Source organism: Trichechus manatus, unplaced genomic scaffold, assembly GCF_000243295.1.
Source record: "Trichechus manatus latirostris isolate Lorelei unplaced genomic scaffold, TriManLat1.0 scaffold00185, whole genome shotgun sequence".
NCBI classification, from domain to species: domain Eukaryota; kingdom Metazoa; phylum Chordata; class Mammalia; order Sirenia; family Trichechidae; genus Trichechus; species Trichechus manatus.
This window is the reverse complement of record NW_004444121.1, coordinates 4,416,758-4,437,309: the sequence shown is the minus strand read 5'-3', so window position 1 is coordinate 4,437,309 and position 20,552 is coordinate 4,416,758. Positions and strand designations below refer to the sequence as shown.

At 59.1% G+C, this 20,552-nt stretch overlaps 3 protein-coding genes across 3 annotated transcripts in view; 1 reads left to right on the top strand and 2 right to left on the bottom strand.

Moving 5' to 3' along the window:
• OPLAH (5-oxoprolinase, ATP-hydrolysing) overlaps positions 1-3,973 on the top strand; it is a 10,913-nt gene extending 6,940 nt beyond the window's left edge. Inside the window, exons 17-26 of the mRNA XM_004387389.1 lie at positions 56-157; positions 228-402; positions 1,846-2,030; positions 2,125-2,271; positions 2,346-2,480; positions 2,628-2,777; positions 2,892-3,049; positions 3,149-3,309; positions 3,453-3,550; positions 3,775-3,973. Coding sequence (XP_004387446.1) covers positions 56-157; positions 228-402; positions 1,846-2,030; positions 2,125-2,271; positions 2,346-2,480; positions 2,628-2,777; positions 2,892-3,049; positions 3,149-3,309; positions 3,453-3,550; positions 3,775-3,921 — 1,458 coding nt within the window. The 3' untranslated portion in view covers positions 3,922-3,973. The remainder of the gene's footprint in view (positions 1-55; positions 158-227; positions 403-1,845; positions 2,031-2,124; positions 2,272-2,345; positions 2,481-2,627; positions 2,778-2,891; positions 3,050-3,148; positions 3,310-3,452; positions 3,551-3,774) is intronic.
• On the bottom strand, positions 3,905-6,198 carry LOC101349324 (sphingomyelin phosphodiesterase 5). Its single transcript, XM_004387436.2, has 7 exons — positions 5,252-6,198; positions 5,083-5,155; positions 4,739-4,879; positions 4,566-4,655; positions 4,421-4,484; positions 4,202-4,337; positions 3,905-4,126 (listed from the first exon to the last, which is right to left on the bottom strand). Exons 1-7 carry the CDS (start codon positions 6,092-6,094, stop codon positions 4,034-4,036), a joined length of 1,440 nt encoding a protein of 479 aa, XP_004387493.1. The 5' UTR covers positions 6,095-6,198; the 3' UTR covers positions 3,905-4,033.
• Positions 6,199-9,475: 3,277 nt separating this feature from the next.
• SPATC1 (spermatogenesis and centriole associated 1) overlaps positions 9,476-20,552 on the bottom strand; it is a 26,331-nt gene continuing 15,254 nt past the window's right edge. Inside the window, exons 2-6 of the mRNA XM_004387388.1 lie at positions 19,818-20,057; positions 19,269-19,658; positions 18,689-19,153; positions 18,470-18,609; positions 9,476-9,805 (exon numbers count right to left, since the gene is read on the bottom strand). Of these exons, the coding sequence (XP_004387445.1) occupies positions 9,476-9,805; positions 18,470-18,609; positions 18,689-19,153; positions 19,269-19,658; positions 19,818-20,057 (1,565 nt within the window). The remainder of the gene's footprint in view (positions 9,806-18,469; positions 18,610-18,688; positions 19,154-19,268; positions 19,659-19,817; positions 20,058-20,552) is intronic.

The window sequence follows — 20,552 nt, the reverse complement described above, 5'->3', positions numbered from 1 at the left end:
CCCCCGCCTACCCCCTCCCCTGTCTCCCTGCTTCATGCCTGTCTTCTGGTTTCAGATCCAGCACTTGGGGACTGACCTCCACCCTGGTGACGTGCTGCTGAGCAACCACCCCAGTGCAGGAGGCAGCCACCTGCCTGACCTGACCGTCATCACACCGGTGAGAAGCTGCCCGGCCACCCTGGGGGCTGGGGCTGCCGAGGCAGCTAACCCTGCTCTCCGCCCCCCAGGTGTTCTGGCCAGGCCAGACACGGCCTGTGTTCTACGTGGCCAGCCGCGGGCACCACGCGGACATTGGAGGGATCACCCCAGGCTCCATGCCCCCCCACTCCACCACGCTGCAGCAGGAGGGTGCTGTCTTCCTGTCTTTCAAGCTTGTCCAGGGGGGCGTCTTCCAGGAGGAGGGTGAGTGGGAGGGGCTGCAGGTGGGGTAGGCCGGTGGACAGATGCTGGGATGCACCCATCAGCCTAGGCCTGCCGTTGAGGTAGGGAGATGGGCTGTGACACCTCGGGGCAATGAGATGCACGGCCCAGGAGAGTCAGAGTGGGGTGCAGGAGGGGGTGCAGCCTGTTTTAAGGTGGGCGGTGCTCCTGGTGCCTGTGCCCCATGCTGGGGGCTGCAGAGAAACAGCGGGGGCATGAGGGGCTGCAGGTTCCCAGGGAGCTTTCCTGGCCCAGGTGTGAGCCCTCTGGCAGTGGGGCAGCAGTAAACGGCTAAAGTGGGGTGTGCTGTGGTATGCCTAGGCACTGTAAGTGACCCTTGCCCGCCATGGGGAGGGGAGGGGAGGGTCTGAGGGCGGCCTGCAGGCCGGGCGGGGATAGTAAGTGGGGGGCGGCTGCAGTTGCCCTGGATGGTGCTGAGCCTTGAGTGGGGCAGCAGTTGGGGGGCAGCAGATATGGAGGCTGCAGTTGGTATTTGATGGGACTTGGGGAGGGGGGAGGAGTTGGGGCTGGGCTGCAGGGGGATGGAGGTCCTGGCACTGATGGGGCACAAAGCAGGCTTCAGGGAAGCTGAGACTTCAGTGGCAGTGGGGCAGGGGGCAGTGGGAAATACTGAGCTCGGCTGAGGCCACAGGGGGCCAGGAACCCAGGGGGTCATCCCTGAGTGGGGCGGGGGTAGCCAAGCCATAGGCTGTCTGGGTGCCGAGGACACAGATGGGGTGAATCAGGCCTGGCCGTTGCCTTGGCCAACACGCTCCGGGCCTGTCTTCTGGGCTGGGCGTGGACAGAGATGCATGCAGGCGCAGGGAGGACACGTCCACCCAGGGGCAGGGAGGCTTGGAAAAGACCTGCCCCAGACTGGGGCTTACCCAGGGGTCGGGGAGGCTGTGCACCACTCGCGAGAGGGGGAGACCTTGTCCACAACCTTTGTGGGGCTGGGGTGCTGGGAAACTTCCTGGGAGTGGGGAGGTGGGCAGGGCAGTAGAGACAACCATGTTGATGCCGTTTTCAAAACGGAAGGGCTGAGGGGAGAGTTGGAGAGGGGAGGGAGACCCAGAGAGGGCAGGAGGGGATGGGCCAGGTGGGGGGGGGGCAGCAGGAGGGATGGAAGTGGGGAGGGACTAGCCCACCCCACTCCAGACCCCTCTGGCTCCTGTAGGGTTGGAGGTGGAGCTGCCTGCCAAGGCCAAGGGCACACAGGGGTGCTGGGGGGTGGGAGGGAAAAGGTTTAGCAGAGGGTAGAGGCAGAGGCTGGGGGTCTAAGGGGCACAGAGGGGGGCAGCAGGGAGCCAGTGAATGGCCAAGATGGGGGCACAGTGCCCAGGCAGGATGCAGGGGTATAGAACAGGGCACCAGGTGGCCTGGGGGGCTGGAGGGTCACTCAGTGGTGACTGTTTGTCCACCCAGCGGTGACTGAGGCCCTGCGGGCACCAGGAAAGATTCCCGGCTGCAGTGGGAGCCGGAACCTCCACGACAACCTGTCGGACCTCCGTGCCCAGGTGGCAGCCAACCAGAAGGGCATTCAGCTAGTGGGGGAGCTCATTGGGCAGTATGGGCTGGACGTGGTACAGGCCTACATGGGCCACATCCAGGTGGGCCCTGGGGGTGGGGTGGGGGTACTGGTGGGGAGGGGCTGCCTGGCCCTCACTGGAGGTGGCACTCTGGCCTGAGCTCTCTCCCTGCCAGGCAAATGCTGAGCTGGCAGTGCGGGACATGCTGCGGGCCTTTGGGACCGCCAGGCAGGCTCGAGGTCTGCCGCTGGAGGTGTCGGCGGAGGACCACATGGATGATGGCTCCCCCATCCGGCTCCGGGTGCAGATCAATTTGGGCCAGGTCAGGCACGGGGCAGTGCCCACACAGGGCCACTGGGCATGGGTGCCAGCTGCTGACTGTCCCCATCCCCACAGGGCAGTGCGGTGTTTGACTTTAGCGGCACCGGGCCCGAGGTGTTTGGCAACCTCAATGCCCCGCGGGCCATCACTCTGTCAGCTCTCATCTACTGCCTGCGCTGTCTGGTGGGCCGGGACATCCCACTTAACCAGGTGGGCACATCACCTGGGGTACATGTACATGGGGCTGGGGGCGAGCCTAGCTGCGGACTGACCCTAGGGTGCCGGAGGGGGGGTGTGTCTGCCCCAACCCTAAGAGTGTGGCCACCCCCACTCGCCCCTAAGAGCTGCGCTCCCCAGGGCTGCCTGGCGCCGGTGTGCGTAGTGATCCCGCGAGGCTCCATCCTGGACCCGTCCCCGGAGGCAGCGGTGGTTGGCGGCAACGTGCTCACCTCGCAGCGCGTAGTGGACGTCATTTTGGGGGCCTTTGGGGCCTGCGCTGCTTCCCAGGTGCGGTGGGGCGGGGCCTTCTGGGGCGGGGCTGCCCACCAGGCGGGGCGGGGCTGCCCACCAGGCGGGGCGGGGCTGCCCACCAGGCGGGGCGGGGCTGCTTGTCTTTCCCAGGGCTGCATGAACAACGTGACCTTGGGCAATGCCCACATGGGCTACTACGAGACGGTGGCGGGCGGCGTGGGCGCGGGCCCTGGCTGGCACGGACGCAGCGGCGTGCACAGCCACATGACCAACACGCGCATCACCGACCCTGAGATCCTGGAGAGCCGGTGAGGGCGCCGAGGGGCAGGGCGGGGAACCGGGCCGGGGGCGGGGTTGCGCTCAGTCCCTCCCCGCCTGTGCAGCGCTCAGCGTCCAGGCCCGCGCAGGTACCCCGTCATCTTGCGCCGCTTCGAGCTGAGGCCCGGCTCCGGGGGCCGCGGCCGCTTCCGGGGCGGCGATGGCGTCATCCGCGAGCTGCTCTTCCGAGAGGAGGCGCTGCTGTCGGTGCTGACCGAGCGCCGCGCCTTCCGGCCCTACGGCCTCCACGGTGAGCGGCAACGCGTCCGGCCCCGCCTCCTTCCCCCCGGCCCGGCCCCTTCCCACCCGCTGGATTTCTGCTGCTCCGCCTCAGCCCGTCCTGATTCCTCCCAACCTGCCGCCCCGCCACCCCGCACCTGCCTTTCCCTTCAGGGGGCGAGCCGGGAGCCTGCGGCCTCAACCTGCTGATCCGCAAGGACGGCCGCACCGTGAACTTGGGCGGGAAGACGTCGGTGTCCGTGTACCCTGGGGTAAGGGCTGTGGCCTGCCCGGTCCCCACCCCGCAGAAGGCGAACAGAAGTACACAAATAACCAGAAGCCGAGTTTAATTTGGCTTTCGAGGAAAAGGGCACCTCGCCCTGGGCCGAGGTCCCGGCGGGCAGGCGGGTGGTGGCCGCATTGGCGGCCTGGGTAGTCGGGTGCAGCGGGAGGCGGCGGAGTAGACGCCGCGCTGAGCCGCCCCTTTGCTTCATAGGACGTGTTCTGCCTCCACACGCCTGGGGGGGGCGGCTACGGAGACCCCGAGGACCCTGCCCCGCCGCCGGGGTCGCCCCCGCAGGCCTCAGCCTTCCCCGAGCGCGGCAGCGTGTACGAGTACCGCCGGGCCCAGGAGGCCGTTTGAGGCCCCTAATAAAGATCCCTGACATCGCCCATTCTGGGGCGCGGAGGCCCCTGACAGGCATGCGTGTCAATCTTTGCATCCCCGCGCGACTGTCAGTCTGTGCGTCCCTGGGTCACGAGGGCGCTGACACTCGGAGTCGCAGGCCCACGGCCAGGTGGTCAGTTAGCCCTGCCAGGGCGGTGCTGAAGATCACCTGTTCCACCTCCTGGGCCGGGAGTCAGGTTGAGGAGGCCGCCCCGCCGCCGGCCTGGCCCTCCCTCCCCCCAGCTCTGGCACTCACCGGGCTCAGCGGGGCCCCGGGCACTCCACGGTACAGGATATAGTCCAGGCGCCGGCCCCGCCAGGGCTCAGCGGGGCGGCTTCTGGCGGGACCGCCAGCCAGGTACAGGCGGCGCCCCTCCTCCTGCTCCAGGGCCCTGGGTGGGGGGGGAATGGTGTTACCAAGACCAGGGTGCCCCCTTCCTTGCTGGTGGAACCTGGCCCCCCGTCTGCCGCTCACCTGCGCAGCATCTCCGGGGAGCTGGCCTCGGAGTGGTGGAGCACGCGGGTGCTCAGCAGTGTCCCTGGGGGGAAAGGGGGAGGCTAGTGTCAGCGCCAACCTGGCCTTAGGCCCTCCCCAGGCCCAGCGCCCTCCCGGGTCGTACCCAGGGCCCAGGGCTGCTCCCGGCGCAAGCCCAGCCGGCAGGGGTCCTGGAAGCGGCTGAAGAGCTGGTGCTTCTGCTCACGGGCGTCGCCTGCGGAGAGATGGGCGCTAGAAGAGCAGCCGGGCCGGCCCGCCTCTAGTCCCGCCACACCCCGCCCCGCCGCCCTCGCCTACCTCGTGAGCAGTTGTCGAAGTTCAGGTCTCCCAGAAGCACGCTGAAGGCCACAGCCTCGCCATCCTGGCGGCTCTCGGCCTCAAACTGCTCGGCCCAGTCCAGCAGCAGCGCCAGCTGCTTGCAGCGCACCGGCCCGTCCTCTGCGGGGAGAGAGGACTTAGCCCCGGGTACGGATCTGTATCGTGGACGCCTCTCCGCTCAGGGTCCTGGGCCGTGGACCCACCCAGGCACTCCTCGGGACTTGCAGTGCTTTGGGTGGTAAACCAACGGGAAGGGGGTTGCGGAGGTGCAGGTCAGCGTTGGGACTCGCAGCCGCGACGGAGTCGGGGGTGGGACGGCTCACCTCTGGGTGCGTGCAAGTGCGTGCAGTGCAGGAAGCCTACGATGCGGAGGCCATCCAGGATGCCTAGCTGCGCCTGCAACACCACGGACATCCCAGCTCCCCTCGCCCGTCTGGCCCCTCACTAGCCACCTCCCTAGCCAGGACGCGCCGCAGCCCGGGGGTCCTGTACCTGTGCGGATAGGAGCCCTTTGGAGGCCAGCGCGTCCTCGCGGCGCCCATTGGGGAAGGAGCGGAAGGCGGCGCGCAGCAGCGGGAAGCGCGAGGCCAGCAGCAGCCCACTGCCCAGCAGCTTGAGATGCGGCCCGGCCCGCAGGCCGAACGCGCCCACATCGTACAACACCGGGCCCAGGTTGGGCGCCAGGCGGCGTACGAGGTGGCGCGCGGCTCGCAGGTCGAACACCTCCTGCAGGCACACGAAGTCCAGGCCCGCGGGCACCGCGGCCGCCAGCACCCCGCGCGGCGTCCCGGCTTGCGGCGGGCTGCAGTCCGTGGTTCCGTAGCGCGAGGACCGCAGACCGGCAAGCAGCGCGGCACCCACAGCCTGGGCCCGCCGCTGGCTGTGCGGCAGGTTGCTGAAACGCGCCAGCCCGTCGGGCAGCAGGCACAGGTTGGCGCTAAGGAAGCCAAAGCAGCGCGCGGGCTCAGCGCGCGGGCGCCAGGGCGGGGGTGGCGCCCAGGACTGCGGAGGAGGCTGGTAACAGAAGGGCCGGCGCCAGGCCTGCAGTGGCAGCCAGAGCAGCAGACCTGGCAGCGCCAGGGGCAGGCTGATAAGCAGCAGCAGTAGCGCTGCCCCGGCGCGCGCTGCTGCGCTCAGCCGCTCCAGGCTGCCCGCGCGCGTCGCTGGGGCCCAGTAGCCCAGCAGCTGGTCCAGGGCCCAGTAGGCTGGGAAGAGCAGCGCGCGGGCCAGGCCATGGAGGGCGTGCAGCACCGGGTGCGGGAAGGGTGAGGGCCGCAGAGCGCCGGGCGCCGGGGGCCAGTCCGGCGGGGATTGCTGGGCACCGCGGCAGCTCATTCGTTTCTAGCCTGCGAGCCGACTTGTCAATGCGTCTGTGGGAGCTGCAGGGGAGCCACGGGAGTCAAGGCCACGTGGCGCGGCCTGTGCCTAGCGCCGAGGTGCTGTGTCCCGCGAGCCTGGGGGCACGGGCTCAGGGGGAGAAGGGCGCGACGGAAGATGTCCTCTCCTCATGGACGCGGAACTTCAGCGGCTCTTGCGGAGAACGGAAGGGAAAGCGAAAGGAACCCTGGTCTCACGGCCCCGCCCCGCCCTTCTCGCCCCGCCTAGTCCTCTCCCCGAAGCCGCAGGGGAACCCCAAGATAGGCGACCTTTGGGAGTGTTGCGCCCCTCTCGCCCCACCCCCTCCGCCAGTTGGCGTGGAATCGGTGGGCTCTCCGGCTGCCCAGACTGTGGGGTCCACCCCGCCCCCAACACACTTTCTCTCAGAGTCGCGGTGTCTGGAGCCTGAGTTCAAAGGCCCGACCCTAGAAGGAAGGTTGGGCTGGGAGTGTCCTGACCCGCCTTCCGCGCAGCGCCAAGCAGAACCCCCAAAAGGCCGGCCCTCAGTGTTGGCGGCCCGGTAACCATACCCCAAGGAACTCCCAATCCGGGGGGAGGAACCGTTGATTTCTTCTGCCCCGCCGCTCGCCCGGGGCCACGCGAGCCAGAGAGAGCCGGCTCACCTTCCGCGGAGCCCTTTCGCGCACGCGCTCCAATGGTTCCAGGACGGCAGCGCCACTCTCCCAGTCAGCTCGGTACCTGGGCCTGTTGTTAGCTGCCGGCGAGTCGCTTCCGACTCATAGCAACCCTGTGTACAGCGAAGGAAACATTGTCTGGTCCTGCGCCATCCTCATAATTGTTGTTATGCTTGAGCCCATTGTTGCAGCCACCGTGTCAATCCATCTCGCTGAGGGTCTTCCTTTTTTTCGATGACCCTATACCAACCATGATGTCCTTCTCCAGGTACTGGTCCTTCTTGATAATATGTCCAAAGTTTTTGGAGGAAGTCTCGCATCCTTGCTTCTAAGGAGCATTCTGGCTGTATTTCTTTCAAGACAGATTTGTTCATTCCTCTGGCAGTCCGTGGTATATTCAATATCTTCTCCAACACCATAATTCAAAGGCATCGATTCTTCAGTCTTCCTTGTTCATTGTCCAGCTTTTGCATGCATATGAGACGATTGAAAACACCATGGCTTGGGTCACTTGCACCTTAGCCTTAAGGTGACTTCTTTGCTTTTTAACACTTTTAAAGAAGTCTTTTGCAGCAGATTTGCCCAATGCAATGCGTCTTTTGATTTCTTGACTTCTATGAGCATGGATTGTGAATCCAAGTGAAATGAAATCCTTGACAACCTCAATCTTTTCTCCATTTATCGAGATGTTGCTTATTGGTCCAGTTGTGAGGATTTTTGTTCTCTTTATGTTGAGGTGTAATCCATACTGAAGGCTGTAGTCTTTGATCTTCATCAGTAAGTGCTTCAAGTCCTCTTTGCTTCCAGCAAGCAAGATTGTGTCATCTGCATATCACATATTGTTAATGAGTCTTCCACCAATCCTGATGCCCTATTCTTCTTTGTATAGTCCAGCTTCTTGGATTATTTGCTTAGCATGCAGATTGAACAAGTATGACGAAAAGATACAACCTTGACACACACTTTTCCTGACTTTAAACTATGCAGTATCCCCTTGTTCTGTTCGAATGACTGCCTCTTGGTCTAAGTACAGTATACGAACACAGTTTAGTTTTCTGGAATTCCCATTCTTTGCAGTGTTATCCATAATTTTTTATGATCCACACAGTCAAATGCCTTTGCAAAGTCAATAAAACACAGGTAAACATCTTTCTGGTATTTTCTGCCTTCAGCCAGGATCCATCTGACATCAGCAGTGATATCCCTGGTTCCACATCCTCTTCTAAATCCAGCTTGAATTTCTGGCAGTTCCCTGTCAATGTACTGCTGTAACCGCTTTTGAATGCTCTTCAGCAGTATTTTACTTGCTTGTGATATTAATGGTATTGTTTGATAATTTCCACATTCTGTTGAATCGCCTTTCTTTGGAATAGGCATAAATATAGAATAGCAGCAGAACCTGGGTCTAGGGCCCCCTTTCTTCTGCGGGCTGGGAACCAGCCCCAGCCCCAACGCAGTGTGTGGGAACAGGTGTCTCATAATAGACCTGGAGGCTTGGGTCAGGCCTGCCCTTCAGCCTGGGTGGCGGGGAGGTGGGGCCCCTGGGCTCCGAGGCCAGCACTGCAGGTTGGGGCTGCCCCAAAGGGTGCTCTTGGAGCCAGTCATCCTTCCCTGCCCTTGAGAGGGGCTAAGCAAGAGGCACAGTGGCCTGGTGGGTTTCTCTAAAGCACAGGAGGGCTGGGAGTGGGGAGGACAGAGAGCCTGGAGCTTCTGGGGCCTGGGCATCCTCACAGGAGGGCCCCAGCACCCCTCTGACCCTCCTCTGGCTGTTGTGGCTCCTCTTCTGCCGTGGTGCGCATGCCTGACCCTGGCCCATCCCTGGCAGCCTGTGCAGGCCTGGCCTCCTCCCTCCCCTTCCCCATGGGTGGGTGCTCTCGTTTTCCACTGTGTGGGCTGGAGGCTAACTTGCGGGCTTTCCTGCCCTGCCCCACCCCCACCAACACGCCCTCAGCTCCCTGCACCATGCTTAAACCGTGCTCCCTTGGTGTCTCCAGGCCGCATTATGGCATCCCACCCTACCAGCCCTGCTCTCCCCTCCCCTGTGTGATGTCCTTGCCCGCCCTCGTCAGCCCCTGCAGTGGGTGGGGTCCACCCTCGCAGCCCTGAGTCCCTACCCCGGGTCTGCAGGGACCCTGGGGAGTAAGCCCCCTTATCTGGGACCTCAGATGCCTTGGCAAGGGGCCCCACTTCCCTGGGCTCCCCCATACCTAGGTTTGGGTGCAACTGTGTTCTCCCCACTCCCCTCCCTCTACCTCCTCCTCCTGCCGCCTCCTTGGGGGTCCTGTCCCTGCCTAGTTGGGAGGGAGGGCCTCCCACACCCACATCCTTGTCCTGCTCCCCGAGGTCTCGGCTCCGTGTGCCCCGGCAGGTGCTGCAGGAGGACACAGCCGTGGGCCACGGCCCTTTGCTGCCAGTTCTTTCCTGCCTTCTGCTTTTCTCCTACAAGTCTCGGGGTGCACTCTGTCCTCACCACCAGGTGACGGGAGGAAGCCTTGGGGTGAACCTGAGTCTCGAGGCTCTCGCAGAGGGAGCCCGGGGTGAGGATGGACCGCAAGAGCAGGCAGGACTGAGGGGCGCCAGGGAGCAGTGGTGAGCCCCCCAGAGGAAGCAGCACCACCAGAGTGCCGGCTCAGGGCCAGCGGCCGTGGGAGCTTTAATGGTGCACCTGCGGCGCGAGGCAGATCGGGGCGGCCGCATGCCCGTGTCACCAGATGAACATGGGCTTGCCGTCATCGTGCGACAGCTGGCTGAGGCAGGAGAGCAGCAGCAGCGCGTCGGTGAGCATGCTGGGGGGCACGGTCTCCGCCAGCACGCGCTGCAGGAAGTCCACCGTGTAGGAGCTGCCCTCAGAGGCTGCCAGCTCTGGCCGCTCGCGCAGGATGCCGTAGGTGTTCACCAGCTGCTCGGTCAGCGCTGGGTGCACCCGCCCGTTGTAGCCCAGGCTCTGCAGCCGGTTCATGATGCCCACGTAGCGCTGTGTGAGCGTCTGGCACAGCTCCTCGTCCAGCTTGTGGTCGTTGGGGTTCATGGAGGCCTGCGGGGACATGGCCGTCAAGGCCCCTCCTGCCCACGAGGACTATGGAGGGAGGAGGTGCCGAGGGGGAGCCCACCGGGTGGGCTGGGCCTAAGTGGGAGGGCCAGGCTCCCACAGCTGCCCAGCAGAGCCTCAGTCCAGGGGACGAGGGGATGCCCCTTCCTTGTCCTTGCTGCACCACCACCCGGGATTTGGGGCCGAGCTGAGGGCAGGGGAACAGAAAGGGGATCATGGCTGGGAGTCCAGAGGCAAAGGAAAGACAGTGGGGGCGAGGGGACTCACAACGCCTCACAGTGCCCCCAGGTTGCCTGACGCAGGAGACACCCCTGGGGTCTCCCCCGAGCTCCTGCTCTCCACCCTGTTCCTCAGCCTCTTCTTCGGGTCCCTTTTCTGTTGCCCTGGGCTCTGTCATCAGCTCCTCTGACTTGCCCCCCACCACACACACACGTGCACACACACAAGCGCACACATGTGCACAGACATGCACACACACACACACGCACACACACTCTGAACTGAGGACTGCAGGCCCAGACCTCAGAGAGGGAGCTCCCTCTGGCTCTCCAGCGCCCGTCCCCTGCCCACTCCTAGTCCCGGCCTGTTGGTCCCTTCCCACATCCTCACTGCCCGTGTCCCCCAGCCAGCCAGTGACCTCTCGGCCCTCCCTTCCATCAGCACCCCGACTCTATCAGGCAGTCACATGGGTTGCTTTCAGAAGGCCTCTTGCTCGGCTCAGTGCTCTGCTGTCATGTCTTAAATTTTTGGTAATTTTTGAACAAGATCCTCCCATTTTATATTACACTGAGCCCCGCAAATTACGTAGCCTGTCATCCACGCAGGTGACCCCGCCTCCAGGCCGCCTCATTGTGGGGCTGGCAGAGCAATGGGTCTGAAGTCCTGGTTGGACAGGCCTCTCCCTGCCTGACCCCCGCCATGCTCCCCACTGCCCCAGCTCTCGGGCCAGGGGTGGCCCCTCTGATGCCCACACTGTCTCCCACACGCCCGCTGTTCTCGTTCCCTCCCTGCTGGGAATGTGCTTCCCCACTCCTTTGCCCAAGTTCCTTAGCATCACCCGCCCCCCGGCTGGTGGTCACTGAGCAGTATGGATGGAGCAGGCTTCTCCATGGTGCTGCAGTGCCCTGTGCTCGCTGCCGCTGCCTGGTCAGCCGCCTGGGGACACGCCAGCTCCCCAACTCTGGGCTCCCCACGGCCCCTGGGACATCTGTCCCCCTTTCCCAGGCCCTGGCTGGACAGACCGCAGGAACTCAGCACACATTTGTGGGGGATGGGTGAGCCTGCAGCCGGTGATGCCCGCACGCACCAAGCAGAGTGGGAGGGACTCTTTAAGCCCCAGCTGCTGTGGGGAGTGGGGGCCCACTGCCTGTGCACCCCATACAATGGAATATTATGCAGCCATAACAAAGAACGGAGTTTTGACACGTGCTACAGCGTGGATGAACCTTGAAAACATTGTACTCGGTGAAAGAAGCCAGGCACCAAAGGACAAATACTGGGTAGTCTCACTTCCGTGAGTTGTCTAGAATAGGCAAATGCAGAGAGACAGGAAGTAGATTAGAGGTTACCAGGAGGTGGGGGGACGAGAAGGGAGTTATTGCTTAAGGAGCACAGAGTTTCTGGGATGAATGAAAGACCTGGAAATAGCAGTGATTAAGTACATTCGCACAACGTCATTACTGTACCTAATGCTACTTGGGCGCACACTGGAAACTGGTGAAAATGGTAAATTTTGTTACGCGTATTTTACCACACTTGAGAAAAATTATATGTGGGGGAAGAAAACAGAGCCAAATGCCCCTTAGATGATGGACCTCTAATGGACTCGTGGGTTAACGAGGAAATCAAATGCAGCCGATAAATATCTGGAGCTGAGCAGCACACAAGCCCTCCTGTGTAACCTGAGGGACGCAGGGCAGGCTGGTCACTCAGTAGGCACTCGTGGGGCACTCGTGGCCGGGCTGCTGCAGCTAAATTGCTGCCGACTCTTGGGACCAGCTGGGGATGACAGTGGTGTTGGCCGCCCCACGCTCTGCCAGGCCCCCGGCTGTTGCCGAGCTCCTCAGGCCACTGTCCACTCTGCCTCGTGCGCGTGTTGTACCAGGTGTGAAACATTTTGAATATCTCCCTGATTAGAGGGCACTTATTGCCCTACATGTATTTATTTAAAAACAAAGATGTGAAAAAAAAAGAAGTGTTCAACTTGAGAAAGCAGAATAATAAAGTAAATCTTAAGGAAACACAAAGAAGGGAATTAGGAAACAGATTCCAAAGAATCAGTGGAGAGGATCAGCAAAGTAAAACTGGACAAAGTAGAGGCATCTCACTTAGGGGTTAGGAAGAGACAGTCCCCCAGGCAGTTGTCCCCGCCTTCCTTCTGTTGACTACAAGTCCCGACATCCTCCACATCCCTGCGGCCAGGCTTGGCAGCTCACCAAGTTTGAGCCAATGGGTTGAGACTACGGCTGTGAGCCCCGCCCCCTGGAGAACCAAGCTCCGCCCCCTGGGTTGAGTTTCCCAGGACACGCGGAGAGGGAGAACAGGGCGCTGAATGTCCCTGTGGAGAAATTAAAACAAAAGCTGGAACCAAACCTGTTGCCGAGTCCATTCTGACTTGTGGGGACCCCACGTGTTTCAGAGCAAAACTGTACTCTGTAGGGTTTTCAATGGCTGTAATCTTACAGAGGTAGACCGCCAGGACTTTCTTCCATGGCACAACTGGGTGGATTCAAACTGTCAACTTTTTGGTTAGTAGCAGAGAGCAAACTGTATGCATCACCCAGAGACCTAACTCCTGGATTACTGAAGCAACAGCTTGGCGGAGCCCCTAACTAGCTAAGGAAAACTACAGAAGGAAAACAGCCTGCCGGTGGGCGAAAAATAATTCGTCGTGTCTAAGTAAGGTTTATCCCAGAGACGTGCTTCTAATGTAACTTTACAGGTTAAAAGATAAGAACCAAAACCCATTGCTGTCGAGTTGATTCCGACTCATAGCCACCCTATAGGACAGAGTAGAACCACCCCATAGAGTTTCCAAGGAGCGCCTGGTGGATTCAAACTGCTGACGTTTTGGTTAGCAGCCATAGCTCTTAACCACTATGCCACCAGGGTTTCCTAAAAGATAAAAGGAGAGGAAAAAACACCATGGGATCATCTCAATAAGAGACTGAAAAAGCATTTTACAAAATCTGACATTCTTTTGAGATAAAAACTCAGCAAATGAGGAATAGAGAGAAAACTTCATCCTGATGTGGCAGATGCTGCAACTGGCTCACCCAGCATCTGTTCTAGCCCCTTCTATTGCCTTCCTGAACTACACAAGGCTGGAAGCTAAAATCACGGTTTAAGACTCCCCCGCAGCTATAGCTACCCCTGACATGGGTTTCCGACAAGCAGAGGCACATGGGTGGAACTTGTAGGTGGAAGTCAGCACTTTGAGGAGGCGGCTTACGCAGGGAGAGCAGGTTTTCTGGGGAGCACAAGGGCCATGGTCCTGGGTCTTCAGAGAGAGCTGTACCAAATGTTGGGCCTCCTGGGGTGCGTTTGCATGCTGTCCCTGGGGGCAGTGGTGGCAATGGTGCCCGCTGGAAAAGTCTCTTGGCGTGCTGGCAATTTTCCTGGCTGTATAGCAAATAAGCCTGATTCTGTGTCCTTCCTGGTGATTCTCCAACCACCTAAACGTTTGTAATAAACCCCTTTTTGCTAAACTCAATGGATGTGGATTCTGTTGTTTGCAACCAAGAATCCTGATTGATTTGCCTCATAAAGACGTCTGTCAAAAAGCCTAGAACACACATCATACGTAACAGTGAGACTAGAAGCATTCTTAGTAAAGTCAGAAACAGGGTAATGTTGCCCATCTCAGATCTGCTCTTATTAAATACTATAACTGGGAATCTAGACAATGTAAGATAGGATATGATAAATGTTGTGGATTGAATTTTGTCCCCTAAAAATGTGTCAACTTGGCTACTCCATGATTCCCAGTATTGTGTAATTGTCCACCATTTTGTCATTTGAGGTGATTTTCCTATGTGTTGTAAACCCTACCTCTATGATGTTAATGAGGCAGGATTGTTAATGAGGCAGGACTCAATCTACAGGATTAGGTTGTATCTTGAGTCAATCTCTTTTGAGATATAAAAGAGAGAATCGAGCAGAGAGGAGAGGGACCTCATGAGACCAAGAAAGAAGTTGAGACTTGGGGTCCCTACGCTGAGAAGCTCCTAGACCAGGGGAAGATTGATAACAAAAATCTTCCCCCAGAACAGACAGAGGGAAAGCCTTCCCTGGGAGGTGATGCCCTGAATTTGGACTTCTAGCCTCCTAGACTGTGAGAGAATAAATTTGTTTGTCAAAGCCATCCACTTGGGATATTTCTGTTATAGCAGCACTAGATAACTAAGATAGTAAAGAAATTAGACTGAAGAATTAGAAGAGTTGCAACTGTCCTTACCTGTAGACAATATGATTGTCTACACAGAAGAACCAAGACAATAAACAAGCTATTGTTGTTGTTAGGTGCTGTTGAGTGGGTTTCAACTCATAGTGACCCCATGTACAACAGAACGAAGCACTGCCCAGTCCTGCACCATCCTCACAATCATTGTTATGCTTGAGCCCATTGTTGCAGACACTGTGTCAGTCCATCTCATTGAGAGTCTTCCTCTTTTTCACTGACCCTCTACCAAGCATGATGTCCTTCTCCAAGGACTGGTCCCTCCTGATAACATGTCCAAAATACGTGAGACAGAGTTTCACCATCCTCGCTTCTAAGGTGCCTTCTGGCTGTACTTCTTCCAAGACAGATTGGTTCATTCTTCTGGCAGTCGATGGTATAGTCAATATTCTTCGCCAACATCACAATTCAAAAGCATCCATTCTTCTTTGGTCTTCCTTATTCATTGTCCAGCTTTCATATGCATATGAGACTATTGAAAACACCATGGCTTGAGTCAGGCGCACCTTAGTCCTCAAGGTGACATCTTTACTATTTAACACTTTAAAAGGTCTTTTTGCAGCAGATCTGCCCAATGCAATGCATCATTTGATTTCTTGGCTGTTGCTTCCGTGGGCGTTGATTGTGGATCCAAGTGAAATGAAATCCTTGACAACTTCCATCTTTTCTCCGTTTATCATGATGTTGCTCATTGGTCCAGTTGTGAGGATTTTTGTTCTCTTTATGTTGAGGTGTAATCCATACTGAAGGCTGTGGTCTTTGATCTTCATCAGTAAGTGCTTCAAGTCCTTTTCACTTTCAGCAAGCAAGGTTGTGTCATCTGCATATCGCAGGTTGTTAATGAGTCTTCCTCCAATCCTGATGCCCTGTTCTTCTTCGTATATTTCAGATTCTCATACTATTTGCTCAGCATACAGATTGAATAAGTATGTTGAAAGGATACAACCCTGACACACACCTTTCCTGATTTTTAACCATGTAGTATCCCCTTGTTCTGTTCAAATGACTGACTGCCTCTTGATCTATGTACAGGTTCCACATGAGCATAATTAAGTGCTCTGGAATTCCCATTCTTCACAATGTTATCCATAATTTGTTATGATCCACACAGTTGAATGCCTTTGCATAGTCAATAAAACACAGGTGAATATCTTTCTGGTATTTGCTGCTTTCAGCCAAGATCCAGCTGACATCAGCAATGATATCCCTCGTTCATCCTTTTCTGAATCTGGCTTGAACTTCTGGCAGTTTTCTGTCAATGTACTTCTGTAACTGTTTTTGAATGATCTTCAGCAAAATTTTATAGTTGGGCTTAAAAGATGGCATAATTGTCTGTGAAGTCATAAAAAAGAGAAGTTCAGTGAAGAAAATCAAGGAGTCCTCACTGAGTAATGGGACTCTATCCCCTTCAGCCTTATGATACAAAGTTACACAGTACTCGGGGAGCAAATGACTTAGATTTGGACATCCCCAGTGTTATGGGTTGATTTGTGTCCACCCAGTTTGTGGCTTTTCTATGGCAGCCCTAGGAAACGAATACAATTTTCTTGTCTCTTCCCCAAAGAGTCGGATCTCGTGCTGTGACTGTTAATTCAATGGTGTAACGAGCAACATGCATGTGAAGTAAAAGGGAATCCTGTGAAAGGCAGGAGAACTCTTGCACAGCTAATTCCTGCAGTAAAGATCGATGCATTTTTATAATCTTCTATTTGGACTGGTTTTTCACACAATATCAAACTTCTTTCTACAGTGTAGTATCTAATTTCTATGTGGACTACTAGAGTCACACTTATAATTAAATGTGGTCTTTGCCAACTGAACATCAGATGCTGCATTTTAGAGATGTAAATAACCATGCTTCTATAGCGTTGGTTGTGATTTTTAAATAACCACGAGCAGTGTGCATTTGTGAAGAGCTGCGGTGGCAGCACTGCTGGATGCCGTGGAGAGTCATCAACCAGAAGCGAGGCCAGAAGAGCCCACTGGCAGGAGCAACAGAAACGAAGCAGTGCTGAGGACAACCAGCACCAAAGATGCACATGTTCCCCAGATTAATCTGGAAACCACCGCACAACTACTCCAGATGGAAACTGGGATTTTCCTGGAACTGGATGAACTGATCCTAGAATTCATTTAGGAGAGCCAGGTGTCCAGAAGGGCCAAGAGACGTTGAAAGAGGAGCAAGGTGGGAAGACTGGTCCTGAAGGAAACCAGACCTCCTCCACCCTCCAGCAATGCAGACAACGTGGAACTAGTGCAGGACAGAGTGGCAGACCGGAGACGCACAGACAGAACCGTAGACGGGCCCAGGGGCCTTACTGAGCAGTGGGGCTGGGCAGCTTCCCTTTGTCCCTGCCCTGCTCCACCCTTCCCTGCCTGCCCTGAGCTTTAGGGGGCTAACCCAAAGGACCACACCAGTGGACTCTCATATCCTCCAGCGTCTGGTTGAACTCAGCCACTGGGGGCCCACGAGGAGCTGGGAGGGTGGGAGTGGGGCTCCCTCCCTGTGGGGTCACCTGTGCCAACTCTGCCCCTTGAAGGAAGGTCTCAGCTCCTCCTGGTGGGGCCCCTGTCCACCCAGCCCTTTTTTGCCTCTGGTCTCCACCACCCCCTCCACGCCCCCTCAGTCTACTGGCCGTGCTGCACTATCCCTGGTGGGGCCATTCCACGCTGCCCTGTAGTAACTCTGTTCCCTCGGTCCTACTTGAGTGGGCCACCTGTGTCTTGCTGGACTGTGGTGCTAGGACTAGGGTGTCTGTATGTGGGGAGAAGCAGTTGCTCACCTCATATCATTCACAGTGATCATAGAGTGAATTAACGATGCAGCAGTGTGAAAAACTAAACTTTATACCTTTAGAAGAAAATACAGAATTATTTAGACGGTAGAAACTATAGAGTATTTTTAGGACCTTTTGAGAGGGAGAAGCCCTGGTGGCGCAGTGGTTAAGAGCTCGGCTGCTAACCAAAAGGTCAGCAGTTCGAATCCACCAGCTGCTCCTTGGAAACCCTATGAGACAGTTCTACTCTGCCCGATAGGGTCACTATGAGTTGGAATCCACTCTGTGTCTTTGTTTTTGGTTCTGAGAGGACAAGATTTCTTAAGCAAGATGAGAAGAACACAAACAATAGAGGAAAAGATGGATAATCTGGACCATGTTGAAGCGGAAACCCTACAACAAAGGACACCTCTACAAAAGGAAGAGGCGCTTCACACCTGGCGGCTAATCGATCCTCGGAACCAAAAATAACTTGTATCAGAGGTTAGCAGGCCAGCGCTTAGCCACCGCGCCTTCAGGGCTCCTTCTAGATTATACACCAAAACCCAAAAAACCCACCCTGTTGCCGTCGAGTGGCTTCTGACTCATAGCGACCGTAGAGATTATACACAGAAGTCTCAAATCCAGAATAAAGATGGCCTAAGAGACAGAGCGGCAGGAACACAAAGCGGCTGCTTTCCAAGAGGAGCTGTGGGGTCGCAGCCCACCCACGCTGTCTCCTCGGCGGGGTCCCGCCCCCTGTGTTTGCGTGGAGAGGCCGGAGGGGGTAATGGTCTGCAGGCGGCGCTCGGACGGCCATGCCCCCTCGGTGTCTCTACAGCTCTAACGTTCGTGAGCAGGGAAGCGTCCTCCCCCGTGCTCGTCCACAGGCGCTGGGGGACGTGCACGGTGTCCTGGGAATACACTGCAATGAGCCCTGGCCTGAGGTTCCTGGAGACGAGGCAGCCAGCTGCTTGGGGGCCCAGGACCTGTGTCCCCTGCAGCCCCAGTGACCCTCGCAGGGACCCACAGGGCCAGGGAGAGACCTTTGGCTGTGTGGGCCCACGAGGGTGACCGTGCACTGCAGGCCGCTAGGCCCTTGATTGAGGGCTGACTATCCTGAGGCTGTCTGGCCAACCCCAAGGTCACCCCAAGGCCATCCAGCGACTCTGAGGCTGTCCAGCCACCCTGAGGCCATTTGCGGTGGCAAAGGGGGAGAGTGGCCTAAGTTCTCCCCTCCCCTCCCCTTCTCTGGGGAGGCCATGCGGGTGGGGGTGGGCTGCTCCTGCTGCGGGACCAGCTGGGACATCCTCTGGCCCCTTGGACCAGAAACTGTGCTTTCTCCATCCCAGGGACCCCTCAGATTCCCACGCGCTTGGCCCCCAACGACCCCATAGGGACCCGCGCACCCCGTCCCTGCGGGCGGCCACCGACCTGGATGATCTTCTCGGGAATGTTGGAGACAGTGAAGCCGTAGAGGCGCACGCGCTCGGGGAAGATGCTGGACAGGATCCTGCGGTCCAGCTGGAAGGCAATCTCCCCCACCAGCCGCTCCCAGGCCAGCTGCTTTGACTCTGGGGGCGAGACGGGTGTCGTCAGAGGACCCACCCCGCCGGCGCGCTCGCGGGAGCGGCTGCAGCAGCGGTCGCTCACCTCGGGGGCTGTCGGGGAACTTGCTGCCCTTGCGGTGGGCCAGCTTCCGCTCCAGATCCAAGATGCTTTTCCGCGACGTTTCTGAGGCTTGAGACCCCCGGGTATCATTGACTGAAGCTGGGGAGGATGGTGTGCGAGTCGGGGAGTTGGCCGGGAGTGAAGGCCGCCCGGCGGAGGGGGTGGCGCCCTGGACGATGTGGGTGGCGCTGGAGGAAGCGCGGTCGGCAGCGGCAGCTTGGGGGGCAGGAGTGGGGGCGAAGGAGCAGGCACTGGAGGTGGCAAGGATGGGGCCAGGGGCCACCTCTCCCTGGGGGGCACGGGGCTGGGTCCGGGGGTCCGAGACGCCATAGGAGAAGGCCGTGGTGGGGCTGATGGGGGTGGATGTCTGGATGGGTGCCCCCACAAATGTCACACTGTGGGCCTGTAGGTCTTGGGACGGCCGGGGGTGCTCAGCAGACATCAGGACTAGGGACGTGGGGTGGGGGGGGTGAGAGGAGGGTCAGAGCCAAGCGGACTGGGACCTGCCCCACTGCCCCCACCCCAGGGCACCCTGCCACCCCTCCCTTCCCACACCTGTTACCTTTGGAGGGGGCGGGGGGCCCCAAGCCAGCTGGGGGGTGGGGCCCAGAGGAGCACCTTCGCATGGGCTCCGACAGCCGCACCCTCGTGGCCTCTGACAGCACCAGGTCGCCCATGGGGTTGGCCAGCAGGTTCTGAGGTACAGCCAGAGGGGCCATCGTGGGGGCAATCAGGGGGCTGCTTGGAGTCAGGGGACCGGTCGAAGTCAGTCCAAAGGAGGTAGTCAGCGTGCCGGCTGGGGGCACCGCCATGGGGCTGCTCGGAGTCAGGGGGCCGGTGGAAGTCAGACCCAGGGAACTGGTCAGCGTGCCGGCTGGGGGCACCGCCATGGGGCTGCTCGGAGTCAGGGGGCCGGTGGAAGTCAGACCCAGGGAACTGGTCAGCGTGCCGGCTGGGGGCACCGCCATGGGGCTGCTCGGAGTCAGGGGGCCGGTGGAAGTCAGACCGAGGGAACTGGTCAGCGTGCCCACTGGGGGCACTGCCATTGTACTGGTCAGGTGGCTGCTCAGGGGGCCGGTTGAAGGCAGGCCCAGGGGGCAGGGCAGCGTGCTAGCCGGGGGCACGGCCACGGGGCCAGCCAGGAGGCTGCTGAGCTGGTTGTTCTGCGACACAGGCAGGGAGCCAGACAGGAGCGCGCTGAACTGGCCTGTCAGGGGGCTCACGATGGAACCCGTCGCGGGGTTGGGCTGCGCGCTGCTCAGCACGTCAGCCAGGGGTGCCAGAGCCACCATCCCCACATCTTCCAGGCCTGGCTGGTTGGCTGCTGCGGGGGATGGGGGCAGAAAGACACCTGGGGAGACACAGAGAGAGCGCTGAGACCCAGGCAGCCCCCTTCTTGGAGGGGAGAGGGCAGGTGTGGGCTCTGTCCCTGACTAGATGGGTGCCCTCGGGGACTGGTTTTCCTCTGTGACCTTGGGTTTCAGGTGGGCCAGGGTGATGAGCCCCTCGTGTGTCCAAGGGCATCTGTCCGGCCCCCTCCCCTCGTTCTCTGCTGGGCCCCTCTCCCCTCTGCCGTCTGCGGGGCCCCCCTCCCCTCTGCCCTCTGTGGGGCTCCCCGGCCCCCTTCCCTTCATTCTCTGCTGGGCCCTCCTCCCCTCTGCCCTGTATGGGGCCCCCCTCCCCTCTGTCCTGTGGGGGCCTCCCTCCCCTAAGTCCTCTGTGGGGCACCCCTCCCCTCTGTCCTGTGTGGGGCCCCCCTCCCCTCTGCCCTCTGTGAGGCACCCCTCCCCTCTGCCCTCTGTGGGGCACCCCTCCCCTCTGCCCTCTGTGGGGCCCCCCTCCCCTC